Here is a 16,237-nt window from a genome sequence, read left to right on the forward strand (position 1 = left end):
CTAGTACAGATACTGAGGGGGACGAGAGATCACATGTAGTATCTAGTACAGATACTGAGGGGGACCAGAGATCACATGTAGTATCCAGTACAGATACTGAGGGGGACCAGAGATCACATGTAGTATCTAGTACAGATACTGAGGGGGACGAGAGATCACATGTAGTATCTAGTACAGATACTGAGGGGGACGAGAGATCACATGTAGTATCTAGTACAGATACTGAGGGGGACGAGAGATCACATGTAGTATCTAGTACAGATACTGAGGGGGACCAGAGATCACATGTAGTATCCAGTACAGATACTGAGGGGGACGAGAGATCACATGTAGTATCTAGTACAGATACTGAGGGGGACCAGAGATCACATGTAGTATCTAGTACAGATACTGAGGGGGACCAGAGATCACATGTAGTATCTAGTACAGATACTGAGGGGGACCAGAGATCACATGTAGTATCTAGTACAGATACTGAGGGGGACCAGAGATCACATGTAGTATCTAGTACAGATACTGAGGGGGACGAGAGATCACATGTAGTATCTAGTACAGATACTGAGGGGGACCAGAGATCACATGTAGTATCTAGTACAGATACTGAGGGGGACGAGAGATCACATGTAGTATCTAGTACAGATACTGAGGGGGACCAGAGATCACATGTAGTATCTAGTACAGATACTGAGGGGGACCAGAGATCACATGTAGTATCTAGTACAGATACTGAGGGGGACGAGAGATCACATGTAGTATCCAGTACAGATACTGAGGGGGATGAGAGATCACATGTAGTATCTAGTACAGATACTGAGGGGGACCAGAGATCACATGTAGTATCTAGTACAGATACTGAGGGGGACGAGAGATCACATGTAGTATCTAGTACAGATACTGAGGGGGACCAGAGATCACATGTAGTATCCAGTACAGATACTGAGGGGGACCAGAGATCACATGTAGTATCTAGTACAGATACTGAGGGGGACCAGAGATCACATGTAGTATCTAGTACAGATACTGAGGGGGACCAGAGATCACATGTAGTATCTAGTACAGATACTGAGGGGGACCAGAGATCACATGTAGTATCTAGTACAGATACTGAGGGGGACGAGAGATCACATGTAGTATCCAGTACAGATACTGAGGGGGACCAGAGATCACATGTAGTATCTAGTACAGATACTGAGGGGGACCAGAGATCACATGTAGTATCCAGTACAGATACTGAGGGGGACGAGAGATCACATGTAGTATCTAGTACAGATACTGAGGGGGACCAGAGATCACATGTAGTATCTAGTACAGATACTGAGGGGGACCAGAGATCACATGTAGTATCCAGTACAGATACTGAGGGGGACCAGAGATCACATGTAGTATCTAGTACAGATACTGAGGGGGACGAGAGATCACATGTAGTATAATAATAATAATAATAATAATAATTTAGGACCTGCTCCGAGGTCACCATTTGGCACACATGCGAACCATGCATACAATGCGTATCTGCGATTAACCCATCCCGTCGTCCTTCCCCCCCAAGGGCAGCCGGGAGCAGACAGGCGCCACGTGAGCCGCGCCAGGGGACCAATCCAAGTGCTCCTGTCCGTCTTCGTCAAGGACGCCACAGCGTTAGCGATCTTGTTGTTGTGCATGTTTTTCCATTGGGTTTATCTTATCGGGGGGGGAAACCCTTGCGAGCACGGGGAGAACATGCAAACTCCACACAGAAAGGCCTGGGAGATACCCCACCTGGGTAACTGGCATCATGGAAACCTGGTCCCCAAGCGGGATTCGAACCCTGGACCTTCTTGCTGTGAGGCGACAGTGTTAACCACTACACCACCGTGCTGCTAGTATCCAGTACAGATACTGAGGGGGACGAGAGATCACATGTAGTATCCAGTACAGATACTGAGGGGGACGAGAGATCACATGTAGTATCTAGTACAGATACTGAGGGGGACGAGAGATCACATGTAGTATCTAGTACAGATACTGAGGGGGACCAGAGATCACATGTAGTATCTAGTACAGATACTGAGGGGGACCAGAGATCACATGTAGTATCCAGTACAGATACTGAGGGGGACCAGAGATCACATGTAGTATCTAGTACAGATACTGAGGGGGACCAGAGATCACATGTAGTATCCAGTACAGATACTGAGGGGGACCAGAGATCACATGTAGTATCCAGTACAGATACTGAGGGGGACCAGAGATCACATGTAGTATCTAGTACAGATACTGAGGGGGACCAGAGATCACATGTAGTATCTAGTACAGATACTGAGGGGGATGAGAGATCACATGTAGTATCTAGTACAGATACTGAGGGGGACGAGAGATCACATGTAGTATCCAGTACAGATACTGAGGGGGATGAGAGATCACATGTAGTATCCAGTACAGATACTGAGGGGGATGAGAGATCACATGTAGTATCCAGTACAGATACTGAGGGGGACCAGAGATCACATGTAGTATCTAGTACAGATACTGAGGGGGACCAGAGATCACATGTAGTATCTAGTACAGATACTGAGGGGGACCAGAGATCACATGTAGTATCTAGTACAGATACTGAGGGGGATGAGAGATCACATGTAGTATCTAGTACAGATACTGAGGGGGACCAGAGATCACATGTAGTATCTAGTACAGATACTGAGGGGGATGAGAGATCACATGTAGTATCTAGTACAGATACTGAGGGGGACCAGAGATCACATGTAGTATCTAGTACAGATACTGAGGGGGACCAGAGATCACATGTAGTATCCAGTACAGATACTGAGGGGGACGAGAGATCACATGTAGTATCTAGTACAGATACTGAGGGGGACCAGAGATCACATGTAGTATCTAGTACAGATACTGAGGGGGACCAGAGATCACATGTAGTATCCAGTACAGATACTGAGGGGGACCAGAGATCACATGTAGTATCTAGTACAGATACTGAGGGGGACCAGAGATCACATGTAGTATCTAGTACAGATACTGAGGGGGACGAGAGATCACATGTAGTATCCAGTACAGATACTGAGGGGGACGAGAGATCACATGTAGTATCTAGTACAGATACTGAGGGGGACGAGAGATCACATGTAGTATCTAGTACAGATACTGAGGGGGACCAGAGATCACATGTAGTATCCAGTACAGATACTGAGGGGGACCAGAGATCACATGTAGTATCTAGTACAGATACTGAGGGGGACCAGAGATCACATGTAGTATCCAGTACAGATACTGAGGGGGACCAGAGATCACATGTAGTATCCAGTACAGATACTGAGGGGGACGAGAGATCACATGTAGTATCTAGTACAGATACTGAGGGGGACCAGAGATCACATGTAGTATCCAGTACAGATACTGAGGGGGACCAGAGATCACATGTAGTATCCAGTACAGATACTGAGGGGGACCAGAGATCACATGTAGTATCTAGTACAGATACTGAGGGGGACCAGAGATCACATGTAGTATCTAGTACAGATACTGAGGGGGATGAGAGATCACATGTAGTATCTAGTACAGATACTGAGGGGGACGAGAGATCACATGTAGTATCCAGTACAGATACTGAGGGGGATGAGAGATCACATGTAGTATCCAGTACAGATACTGAGGGGGATGAGAGATCACATGTAGTATCCAGTACAGATACTGAGGGGGACCAGAGATCACATGTAGTATCTAGTACAGATACTGAGGGGGACCAGAGATCACATGTAGTATCTAGTACAGATACTGAGGGGGACCAGAGATCACATGTAGTATCTAGTACAGATACTGAGGGGGATGAGAGATCACATGTAGTATCTAGTACAGATACTGAGGGGGACCAGAGATCACATGTAGTATCTAGTACAGATACTGAGGGGGATGAGAGATCACATGTAGTATCTAGTACAGATACTGAGGGGGACCAGAGATCACATGTAGTATCTAGTACAGATACTGAGGGGGACCAGAGATCACATGTAGTATCCAGTACAGATACTGAGGGGGACGAGAGATCACATGTAGTATCTAGTACAGATACTGAGGGGGACCAGAGATCACATGTAGTATCTAGTACAGATACTGAGGGGGACCAGAGATCACATGTAGTATCCAGTACAGATACTGAGGGGGACCAGAGATCACATGTAGTATCTAGTACAGATACTGAGGGGGACCAGAGATCACATGTAGTATCTAGTACAGATACTGAGGGGGACGAGAGATCACATGTAGTATCCAGTACAGATACTGAGGGGGACGAGAGATCACATGTAGTATCTAGTACAGATACTGAGGGGGACGAGAGATCACATGTAGTATCTAGTACAGATACTGAGGGGGACCAGAGATCACATGTAGTATCCAGTACAGATACTGAGGGGGACCAGAGATCACATGTAGTATCTAGTACAGATACTGAGGGGGACCAGAGATCACATGTAGTATCCAGTACAGATACTGAGGGGGACCAGAGATCACATGTAGTATCCAGTACAGATACTGAGGGGGACGAGAGATCACATGTAGTATCTAGTACAGATACTGAGGGGGACCAGAGATCACATGTAGTATCCAGTACAGATACTGAGGGGGACCAGAGATCACATGTAGTATCTAGTACAGATACTGAGGGGGACCAGAGATCACATGTAGTATCTAGTACAGATACTGAGGGGGACCAGAGATCACATGTAGTATCCAGTACAGATACTGAGGGGGACCAGAGATCACATGTAGTATCTAGTACAGATACTGAGGGGGACGAGAGATCACATGTAGTATCCAGTACAGATACTGAGGGGGACCAGAGATCACATGTAGTATCCGGTACGCGTCTATTCTTTTACCAACGGATCTCCAGTTCCGCGTTCGCGTTCTGAGATCTGATTGGCCACCGACGTTTCTGGTGCGATCCGATTGGCCACTGACGTTTCTGGTCCTGTGACATGTGCGCCCAATCGCGTGTCTTTGCCCATTTCCGCCTCGAACAGCAGCAAACTACCTAACGCCTAGTTTATCACTGGTTAAGTTTAGGCGACTCTGTCGAAGTTGGTTAAGGTTAGAGTTTGGAATCAGGGCTGGTGTTCTATCGCCCTGCTCTAAGACAAACTCTAACCTTAACGAACTTCGAAAGAGTCGCCTAAGCTTAACCGGTGGCAGAACTTGCCGTCACACGATCGGCGCGACCAGAAACGTCAGTGGCCAATCAGAGTGCAGAACGCGAACGCGGAACTGGAAATCCGTTGGTAAAAGTATTCAGGCATCCAGGACAGATACTGAGGGGGATGAGATAGTTCGCTTTAGCAACTATACTATTTTTGCACTTTACTGCACTTTTTTCTTTTGTTTAGTTTGTTTTAATGCACTGAAAATCCATTCATGAGAATGTGCCGCTTTTATACTGTACCCTTCTGTGTTCCTTTTATATTATATCATTTTTTATGCTGTGCCTTCTTTGTATAGTTTTTTTGTGTACAGCCCTGTGGATTGCCTCCGTGGATGAAATGTGCTTTATAAATAAAATGTTACTTGACTTAGCTAGGTAGCTTTAGGGACATTTAAAAAGGAACACGCCAACATTTTGGGAAATTAGCTTACTGTCTTCTCCAGAGAGAGACAGGAAGATAGATACCAGTTTCCTCTCTGTGTGCATTCAGTAGAAAGCTATCTGGCTGCACGTTAGCCTAACACAGCACAATGAATGGAAGCGGACAGTGCCGGTTAGCCTTCGGGAGAGGCGTTAGTTGGACAATGCCTAGGCTAACCGGCACTGTCCGCTTCCATTCATTGTGCTAAGCTAAAGAGACTTTGAGTTGCATGAATTGGGTATTTCTGTATATCTAACGCCACAGTATAAAGGGGCGGTTCATTCAAAATTACAAAATTAAAATTAAACAAAAACAGGAGAGTAATCACAGTCCAAGTCTGTTAATTATCCAGTAATCATCTTTCAGTCCATTTTACCACAATCAAAGGGAGGGCGGATAAACTCACCCTGTACTTGTCTCCCTCTCCTTTAGAATTTAGGAAGTGTTTGCTCATCTCTTGAGTGAGAATTGACACTGGGTTGTTCACCTTTGAAAGAAAATAAATAAATAATATTATATATATATATATATATATATATATTAAACTAGATAGGACTCGTGCACATCTGGTTGGACCCCGACTGGAGGTGCAGGTCAGCGCAAGAGAGATAAATAAACTAAAAGGAGAAAACCTTCAAAGGACCTAGCACCTGAGGAATCGACAGCGAAACGCGTTGTGCAAACAATAAATAAGCAAAAACGAGTCCTGTGGAGTGTGCGGTCCCTTCTTTCCTTTGAAGGTTTTCTCCTTTTAGTTTATATATATATATATATATATATATATATATATATATATATATATATATATATATATATATATATATATATATATATATATATATATATATATATATATATATATATATATATATATATATATATATATATATATATATATATATATATATATATATACATATATATACATATATATACATACACACACACACACACACACACACACACACACACACACACACACACACACACACACACACAGTGTATATATCTATACATATCTCTAAGTTTGTCATCAGAAGATTATTTATAGTCCATGGGTACAAGAATAAACAGTGTCATGCTGTTTTCATGACCTGGAAACAACTAGTAAGAAAGAAGAATCCAGCTACTCTAAAAACTAAAAACAACTTTTACAGTGTTGAAAACTGTTTCAGCAATGTGCTTGATGAAGGTGTGTTGGTTTTCACTGTACAAATAACAGAGAAATATATATATTTTTTTATTTCTTAGAACATCCGTCTCTAAGGCTGCGGTCACACTGCAAGTCCTTAGTTCTCAATTATGATTTATTGCTCAGATCAGATTTTTTTCACATACTTTTTAAACGTGGTCAATATGAGATTCCAGTGTGAACTGGTCTCGCTCCTAAAGAAATATCTTGAGTCACATAATGAGCGAAATAAATCTAATTTGGGCCACTTTCTCTTGCAGTGTGAACGTAGCCCGAGAGCACTTTCTCCCTTGCAGCCCATGAATATAAACTAATTGTAAACAGGTGAAGGCGAGTGTGAATGGGTGAGAAGAACTCTACCTGAATATTGAAATGATCCAGAACAGACAAGAGATCTTCCTTTCTGGACGACACAAAGTGACCTGGAGGACGGGACAGGACCGCGTTAACAAACCCCACGTCTCTTCAGTGCAGCGTGGACCCAAGTGACATTTAAAAAGGGGAAATTCCAGCACAAGCTTTCATACCAACTCAACAGACGGATGCAGACACACATTGACGAAAAATCTGTTCTAGAAAGAGATAGTTGCAGACAATGTTTAATTTAGTTTATCATTGCGTGTACCACAATTAGTGTGAATTCTGAAAGCAGAATGCCTATTAACCGGAAAGTTGACAAGAAATGCAATGTTATAAGTTACATCAGATATTTCTCAGATATTATATCAGGGGTCACTGATACAGAATCTAATCAAACAGGGGTCTGCTGCTTAAAGGGGAACTATCTTATAAATGGCCTTTTCCAGTGGTCTGCAATTGTTTTCTAGCAATGTGGGGTTGTACCAACACTGACTAGATGTGAAATTCTCATTCAGTCCCGTTTCTTCAGTTCAGCTGAGACAAGATCCTCCCCCACTAAACCAAGCCAATCTGAATTTAGCGGATCTGTGACGTGTACGAATTCTGATCTGCCACCGCCCGCCCACAATCAACTGTGATACGTTTTTTATATGAGCAGCGAGTGCAAATAATGCGGAAGCGGAGACCTTCAGCTGTTCACACAGAGAACTAGATAAAACGGGTGGGAGGGAGCGCGCTCTCTCTCTCTCTCTCTCTCTCTCGTATCAGCACTCGCTGTATCACCGTCAACCTGTTGCAAATTATCATCGCACACTCCCATATTCCGATCCGTGCAATAATATTCACGGGGGTATATATTGTCATTTGAAACAAGTTACCAATGCATTGTCCAATGGGATTATGCCCCCCGCGGCGAAATTAATTAGTCCCTCTCTATCTCTCCCTCAAAAGGTATCTGCCAGTGCAGGTGGGTGACTGTCACTCAAAGCGCATTGAGAGTATGGGCGGAGCCCAGGCAAAAACAGCTTGGAATCTGGAAGGGCAGAAAGTGGTCCACCAAAGTACTTGATTAAAAATACATAACAACGAATTGTATTGAAAAAGACCTTACAGATGTGTTCCATACACTCACAGGAATGTGCACCAGTGTGGTTGATGTCCTCGACATGAAGAAGGTTGGGAATCGCTGCTCTATGGAAATCTTTATGACCAAACTAGGTTCTACCAAATGAGCCAAATGTGTTTGGAGTGAAACAAACGGAGACATTTAAAAGACAGCTCTTCGTACCAGATTTGGTCTTCAGTTTGTAGGTTCTTGACCCCTCCCGCGTGATCCTGAGGTCCACAACAATGGACTGACCGTAGACCTCTGGCTTGTACGCGTCCTTCCCTCTGTTACGCAGAGTAACGGAAACGTTGGCCGAGCTGGGAGAGCAGAGGGATATATTACCATGGTCCTGGAAGGAGATGGTGCATGGAGCTCCCATCCACCACACACCAGTGTAGAGCTCCACGCAGCCCGTGTCAGAGGGTGTAGGGCAGGGGTGTCAAACTCATTTTCACAGAGGGCCACATCAGCATTATGGTTGCCCTCAAAGGGCCAAAGACCGTATAAATGTTAATGTAATGTAAAATAAATGTAGCTACTCATTTACATATTGTTAAACATGTTGTTTCTGTATTTATTACTTATTCAAGTTATACATATTGCATATGCATTTGCATAGATGTAAAAATATATGTTAGCTTATGTTATTTTAACAAATAATTTTAGTTGATCAGAACCCCATATTACTCCATTAATCAATGATCAAACCATTCAAGTAAATAACAAAGAAGAAGATCATCAAATACAAGCTATGACATTAAGTTTGTTCAAAACCTTTTTGTCACAGTCAAGAGGGGCAGAACTAACAACTGTGAGCTGCAAAGAACGCGTGGGACAGATGTAGCAGGTGTTACAAAAACAAATGGCTGCACACAACCTTGCAGAGGCCATACATCCAACTAATGGAAGATAGTTTAATTAACTTTAATTAACAGATTGCAGAATGGGTACAGTACAGCTCAATACACACAATTGTTAAGGGTATGCAGACCAGAGAAAGACTTTCGACTTGTTTACATCAGGGTCCACCATTTTCAATTCGTAATGAAATTGCTATTATGTGTCTGCATGAACACACAACTGTAACTGTACTCAAAAATAACAAAATAAGGGTTGTCTCAGTTCACAACTATATTGGTCAAGTTTTGGGTGGGACTTGTTTGCGTCCCTACAGCTTCTTATTCAATTGAGCGAGATGCTCGGTTATGTCACACAGCCAGTTTGCATCTGACAGTTCAGACAATATTTCTTCAACCCTTTGTTACCTATTCCGCCTGGATCTTTTTCGTATTTTGGGCTGTAAAATTGTCAAAGAATGTCTGAGGAGTAAGTGCTTTTGGCTTTTTTCCTTTGTTACTTCATCAATACCTCAGATGTTCAACATACATGTATGTGTAAGAATGTGTAATAACTAAGGCTGTCAAAGTTAAAGCTTTATTAACGCATTAACCCACAATTATTTTAACGCCGCAATTTTTCAACCCAAGATTAATGTAAAAAAAAAAAAAAAAAAAAAAATCCATAGCTCTTGGCGAATGGCCCGCGGGCCATGAGTTTGACACCTATGGTGTAGGGCATACAGTAGTGTGGAGAATTGGGACGCAGCCCGTGTCAGAGGGTGTAGGGCATACAGTAGTGTGGAGGATTGGGACGCAGCCCGTGTCAGAGGGTGTAGGTAGGAAGCATGTTCACCTTTCTCCTTCCTTCACGAAGCCCTTCAGGGAAGAGCCTCGGTTGGTGGCCTGTGCGTTTCCACCCAAGACCACGATGAGAGCCGTCAGAATAGCACTCTTTCCACCTGTTACGCGAGAACACGTTAGGAAAAGGAAAGTGGGAGAAAAATCATCATTAATTTCTCCAATGACCCGATTACAAATATATATGCATCATTCGTTATGCGTTGTAGTCCGTGCAGTTTAGGTCCGACTCCCACCTAAACTGCACGGACTACAACGCATAACGTGTATACCGGTACTTCAGTGTTTCCCCTTCCATTGCCTTGGCGGGACCCCCCGCCCCCCCTGAAAAAATTATATATATATATATTTTCTTTTATATAATTTTTTTTTATTAAAGCTCGCTTTAATCACAGTAACGTTGGCGAGCTAGCTAAATTATACATAAATCGGTTTTCATACAAATCAATCTTCACTAAGACTTTAAAACGGTGGTGCGGCACGGTCTACGGAGACGCAGAAAAAAGCTACCAAATCCATTCCGAGACTGACTAGCGTTGCGCGTAACAAGTCTCAGTCTCTCAGTCTCTCTCTTCCCTCACTGAGGAAAACACAAAGGCCTATCCATCATGTATCACAATGGTGATGTCAGAGATGGGGAGAAGCATGAACCGTTAAAGGACATCTCTTTGAAATAAATTACATTTTACAGTTTTTTTCTTGATTTCTTTTAAACCAAATTATTTTGTATTATTTAACTATTTAATTATTATTTAGTTATTGCACTATTTAGACAGTTGAACTGCATTGAACTGAACTTAATTGAAAAAAAGAAACCTCATAACCTAACTGGCACTGAACATTGAACTACACTGGCACTGTTTGTAGATGTACTATTATTAAAGTTAGTTAAAAACATAATTGTGTATTGTTTTTTTTGGTTAAATCCAAAGGAAAACATATTAAATCACAGAAATCCGAAAACAGGAAAATTCATATCCGAAAACAGGAAAAGATTCAAACGGATTTCATAGGGCCCTAGTTAAGGTGAGTTAATAAATTCACTCTGAAAATCTGCTCCGCTCTGATAAACTGACTCTTTGGTCAGAGGGTCCAGTGTGCACTCAGAATTTCCGAACAATTTGAGTGCGCTCGCTCTGACACTGGTTGTAAATAGTTATGAGTGTTGTATGTGCCTCCCTCAGTGTTTCCCATTAATTACCTAGACTGATACATTGCCAATAGGGATGTATCAGTAGTATTGGCAGTGGTAGTAGTCATAATAGTAATCCAGTATATTTTTATATTTTCTAAAGAATAAAACCAGTTCAACACAGGTAACCGCTTCATTTCTTTGATGGCTCAAATGTATGGTCTAGTCCAGTGGTTCTCAAACCTCTCCTTGTATCACAAACAGTACTGTATTTGTAAATCTGGTAGTGATGCACGATATATCGGCCGGCGATATAATATCGGCCGATATGGCCGTTTTTTTACACATCGGTATCGGTCCGATATCAAGATAGGGCCGATATTAAAAAAATTAAAATAAAAATGTAATTTTTTTTTTTCTTTTTACATGTTTTGGCCTTAACAATATGATCGCCGGGGACGAGTTAAGACGTCATTCCTAGCCATGCTCATTCTGCCGAAGACGCCGTAACTCGTCTTTGATGTCAATATTTCAAAAAAGTCATCGAAATCATATTTCCTTTCCGGAGCCCTGAGATGTACTGGTGAGCTCCACTCAACTGTCTAACGGTTCGAGAGCGCCATCTGGTGGCCGATCGGCAGATCCGCCAAGAGGGAGGGGCGCGCCAAACAGGAAGTGCTCATCCATGTGCTCCGGGCACTCGCGATCGGTAGCCGGACTCCATCTCAACACATGATCAATCGCTCGCCCTAACTCAATAAACAACGTTATTTGGACGTATATAGTATTATACAACCTGGAAATGGTTCATCAGGATCAACAACATAATCGAAAACGGTCTACTCCACGCTGATCGTCCAACGGCGCGAGGAACATACGGTAAGATTCAGCGTTATTTTCTAACGTATTCCATATAAACTGCTATGATGAACATATGACCCACTCTGGATGAATCATCTAACGCTGCCCACGGAATTATAAACGATCCCCCGCCCATCCGGTCATCATCAGATCATACAGTACGTAGATCATTCTAGAAGTACGTCCAGTTGAAATTTTTCATCTCGCGCCGATCGCTACCAAACTGTATTTCATCATCAATATAATGCATTTGGGGCTATAAATCAAGTTCTGGATAAAGCTGCAGAAAACGATAAAAACATACTTATACTTTAGACCATATTTTAGTATGAATATGTGAATGAAAAAGTTTAACGTTGCTACACCCTGAACAATACATATAGGACATTGAATGGGCCATAATAATGGCAATGTAGCAATAGAATTTAAAAAGTTATAGCCCTGCAAAGAAGGGGAACTTCTCCATAGACAAATAGAGCTGGCGAGGGATGGTAAATTATGAATTTAACCCATGGCGATTAAAGTGTTAAATAGTTTCAAAATATCAGTCATTTCTGAAAATAAGTTAAAGTAAAAAAATTACGCGTTTTGGAAAATAGCTCTTTATTTGATTATCATAAAAAAGTGTTTTCTATACAGAGATATCGACATCTGTAAATATCGGTATCGGCCAGAACAGCAATATTAATATCGGTTATCGGTATCGGCCACAATTTTCACATCGGTGCATCACTAAAATCTGGTATGTCATAAATGTATAGATGTACTGTCTACCTGTATGTCATATATGTTATGATTAATTGAAAATGGGGGACCCTGATGTGAACAAGACGAAAGTCTTTCTCTGGTCTGCATCCCCTTAACAATCGTGTGTATTGAGCTGTACTGTACCCATTCTGCAATCTGTTGACACCACATATCCGTGACACGCGCGCCCCGCGACAACACTAGTCGTTTTGGGGGGCCTACCACCCCCCTGAAAAAAATCCTAGGGGAAACACTGTACTTTACTTACTCATAGTATATTATATTCATATTAGGGATGCACCGATCCGATATTGGTATCGGCCGCCAATCAGTAAAATAGCTGGATCGGGTATCGGTAAAAAAAAATCGGATAAAATTTTTTTTATATAATAAATTAAATAATAAATAACCATTCAGTACATTTATATCTATGTGTTAATTTGTTACATTTTGTTTCACTAAGTTAGGAAAGTAATGTTTTAAGTCAAGCCTGATGTTGCCTTGCACAAAAGAATGATCCCAGTCTCTTCCACACAGTGACAGTGAGGCATAGTTTTGAAGTTAATTTTCTGTCTTTGTTTACAACAAATCAAAAATACACTTGTGATCCTTTACAATTCTTAAAAACTAAATATATTTTAATATATTTGCTTTTTTGAAGAAAAATAATTGGACAATGGGTATCGGATCGGTATCGGTATTGGCCGATACCCAAACCCAGGTATCGGTATCGGTATCGGGACTGTAAAAGTCGGATCGGTGCATCCCTAATTCAAATTCGAAGTGTTTTATTGTAACCATATTTATTGTAACATAATATATATAACTGATGGGGCATACAGACCCTCATCTGCACCTTTGACTACACTACTTGCCTACTTGCTCAGATGCGTATATTCAGAGTTAATTATATTGTTTACACTGCCTATTTTTACTTTTCTACTGTATTATAATTTTATTGCCTGAATTTATGTTTTCTACTATTACCCTGCCTGTTACGTTCTGGACACCAACCTCGGTCGGTGACCACCCACATTCCTGGCATATGTCACTGGGCTTGTCACCTGTCATTTCCCTGTCAATTAGTGCTGTCACTTAGGGGTGGTTCCTGATTGGCTGTCACGGGGGTGTGTGTGGAATGTTGGTATTTTGTCTCTATGTAACATACCTCTCTTCTGCTTGTCCATTGTCAGGTCTTCACTAATTGCGTTCGGGGATAACGCGGACGGTTCTACTCTGGACCTCCAATAAGCTCCCATTTACCTTATTTTACACTTGTGCTATTAGCACTTGTTCTCTCTTAGAATTTACTCTGTGTTCTTACTATTAAAGTCGAACCTGTTCAAGAGTAAACACTCTCTGTCTCTGTGATTGCCTTCACCCATTGGAATTCACCTACCTGCATTCTGACAGAAGACCTGACCATCAGAATTCCATGGAGGCCATCATGGAGATGCTCCGGACGCAGGGAGCAGCCCAGACACGGATGGAGGAACATCAGCAGCTGGTCAGCGCCGAGTTAACCCGACTCAATGGGGTCGTCGGATCATCCCAAGCGGTGGCGCAGTCGGCGTTGGCCACAGCCCGACAAGCCCAAGAAGGAGTGGCTGGTGTTCAGTCGGCGGCGGGAGAAGCAGCGCTCCACGCAGAGGAGAGTCGGGGGGTGTTCGGGGTCCAGGAGCGGTCCCGCGAACCACATCTGCAGGCGCCCGCTCGCTATGACGGATCACCGGATGGTTGTCGGGAATTCATCACCCAGTGTCTACTCGTTTTCCGGCTGCAACCACGATCATTTCCATCGGAGACGGCGCAGGTAGCGTATATTATCACACTGCTCACCGGTCAAGCTCTCTCCTGGGCTACGGCGGAATTAGAGGCAGGGGCGATAATCTGCAACAGTCTGGACGCCTTTACCCGGGAATTGAGAAGAGTATTCGATACTTCCCGGGTACTCTCGATCTTCGAGGCTGGTGGTCGTCTTCTCGACTGCCGGCAGGGCCTCCGCACGGTCGCAGCTTATGCTATCAATTTTCGGATCTTGGCTCGGGAGACAGCTTGGGCGGAGAACGTCTGCGTGGTTCTGTTCGTCAGGGGACTCTCAGCGCGGATGCGAGATGCTCTCTCCGCGCGTGAGATCCCCGAGCAGCTGGAAGTGCTGATCAACACCACCATCAAGATGGATAATCGGCACCGGGAGAGGGAGAAGGAGCATGTCAACAACACCCAGCCCCAGGTATGTTTTCCCTCTTCTCCTGGTGTTGATAATTCCATGCATTACACGAGTGGGCCACTGGGTGATGAATCCATGCAGCTTGGAGTGCTGTCGCTCTCGGACGACAAGAGGCAGCGCTTCATCAAAGAGCGACGCTGCTTCCGGTGCGGCCGCACCGGTCACCGCTTCGGCAGCTGTCGGGTCCAGGCTGTATCGGCTCGGCGCCAATCGGGGATGGAAGGTGCGCCGTCGGGCTTCGAAAAGGCGCCAGCAGGTGGGCTCATTCCTGCCAAAACCACGGATTCTCGTACATTTTTTGAGGTGGCGATCAACTGTGGGGGTGACATTAGGGGAACTAAGGCTCTCATTGACTCAGGGGCGGCGGGCAATTTTATTCACGTGGGATTGGTGAAGGAGTGGGGAACCCCAGTGGAGGATTTAGGGGTTCCCTTACCAGTTTATGCCCTGGACGGTCGGCCTCTGGGCAGTGGGAGCGTCACCCAGCGCACAGTTCCCTTACACATCCGGGTGGAGGGTGGGGAGTGGGAATGGGTTACATTTTTTGTCATCTTTTCCCCCTATTCTGTCATGGTGTTGGGTCATCCCTGGTTGTCGTCATGTGTTCGTGTCATTAATTGGAGCACGGGCGAACTCTCAACGGCGGCCGACGTCAAGTCGATCGTCAGCGGGAGTTTGCCCAAACCCTTGTCTCCCCCCCCCTCTTCTCTTTTGTCTCCTCCCTCTTTCTCCAGGATGGTGGGGAGCGTGGCAGATTCTGATCTACCCTCTAATCCCGATTTAATAGGGGTGCCTGAGATCTATTGGGACCTGGCGGACGTTTTTAGCAAGACGCGTGCTAAAGCACTTCCGCCTCATAGATCATACGACTGTCCCATTAATCTTCTACCCGGTACCTCCCTGCCTCGCGGGCGAATGTTCTCTCTCTCACGCCCCAAAACCTTGGCCATGAACACCTACATAGAGGAGGCATTGCTTGCGGGGCACATACGCCCTTCCACTTCCCCTGCCGGCGCTGGCTTCTTCTTTGTTGATAAAAAGGATGGGGATCAGCGCCCATGCATTGATTATAGGGGATTGAATGACGTTTCCATCAAGAACCGATATCCTTTACCCCTCATGGACACGGCCTTTGAGTGCTTACAGGGGGCACAGGTCTTTTCTAAACTTGACTTACGTAATGCATACAACCTGGTCAGGATTAGAGAGGGAGACGAGTGGAAGACTGCATTTAACACACCCAATGGGCACTATGAGTATTTGGTCATGCCCTTTGGTTTGGCTAATGCTCCGGCAGT

General features: G+C 43.9%; 1 protein-coding gene across 1 annotated transcript in view; it reads right to left on the minus strand.

The window, feature by feature from the left end:
- Positions 1 to 16,237, minus strand: part of LOC311246262 (structural maintenance of chromosomes protein 6-like) — a gene marked incomplete at both ends in the record, with an annotated part of 159,261 nt that overhangs the window by 134,292 nt on the left and 8,732 nt on the right. Inside the window, 4 exon segments of the mRNA XM_084338477.1 lie at positions 6,019 to 6,099; positions 7,165 to 7,226; positions 8,453 to 8,589; positions 9,965 to 10,070. Coding sequence (XP_084194603.1) covers positions 6,019 to 6,099; positions 7,165 to 7,226; positions 8,453 to 8,589; positions 9,965 to 10,070 — 386 coding nt within the window.

Source organism: Notolepis coatsorum (assembly GCF_963971535.1).
Source record: "Notolepis coatsorum genome assembly, contig: SUPER_1_unloc_1, whole genome shotgun sequence".
In the NCBI taxonomy this organism is placed as follows: Eukaryota; Metazoa; Chordata; class Actinopteri; order Aulopiformes; family Paralepididae; genus Notolepis; species Notolepis coatsorum.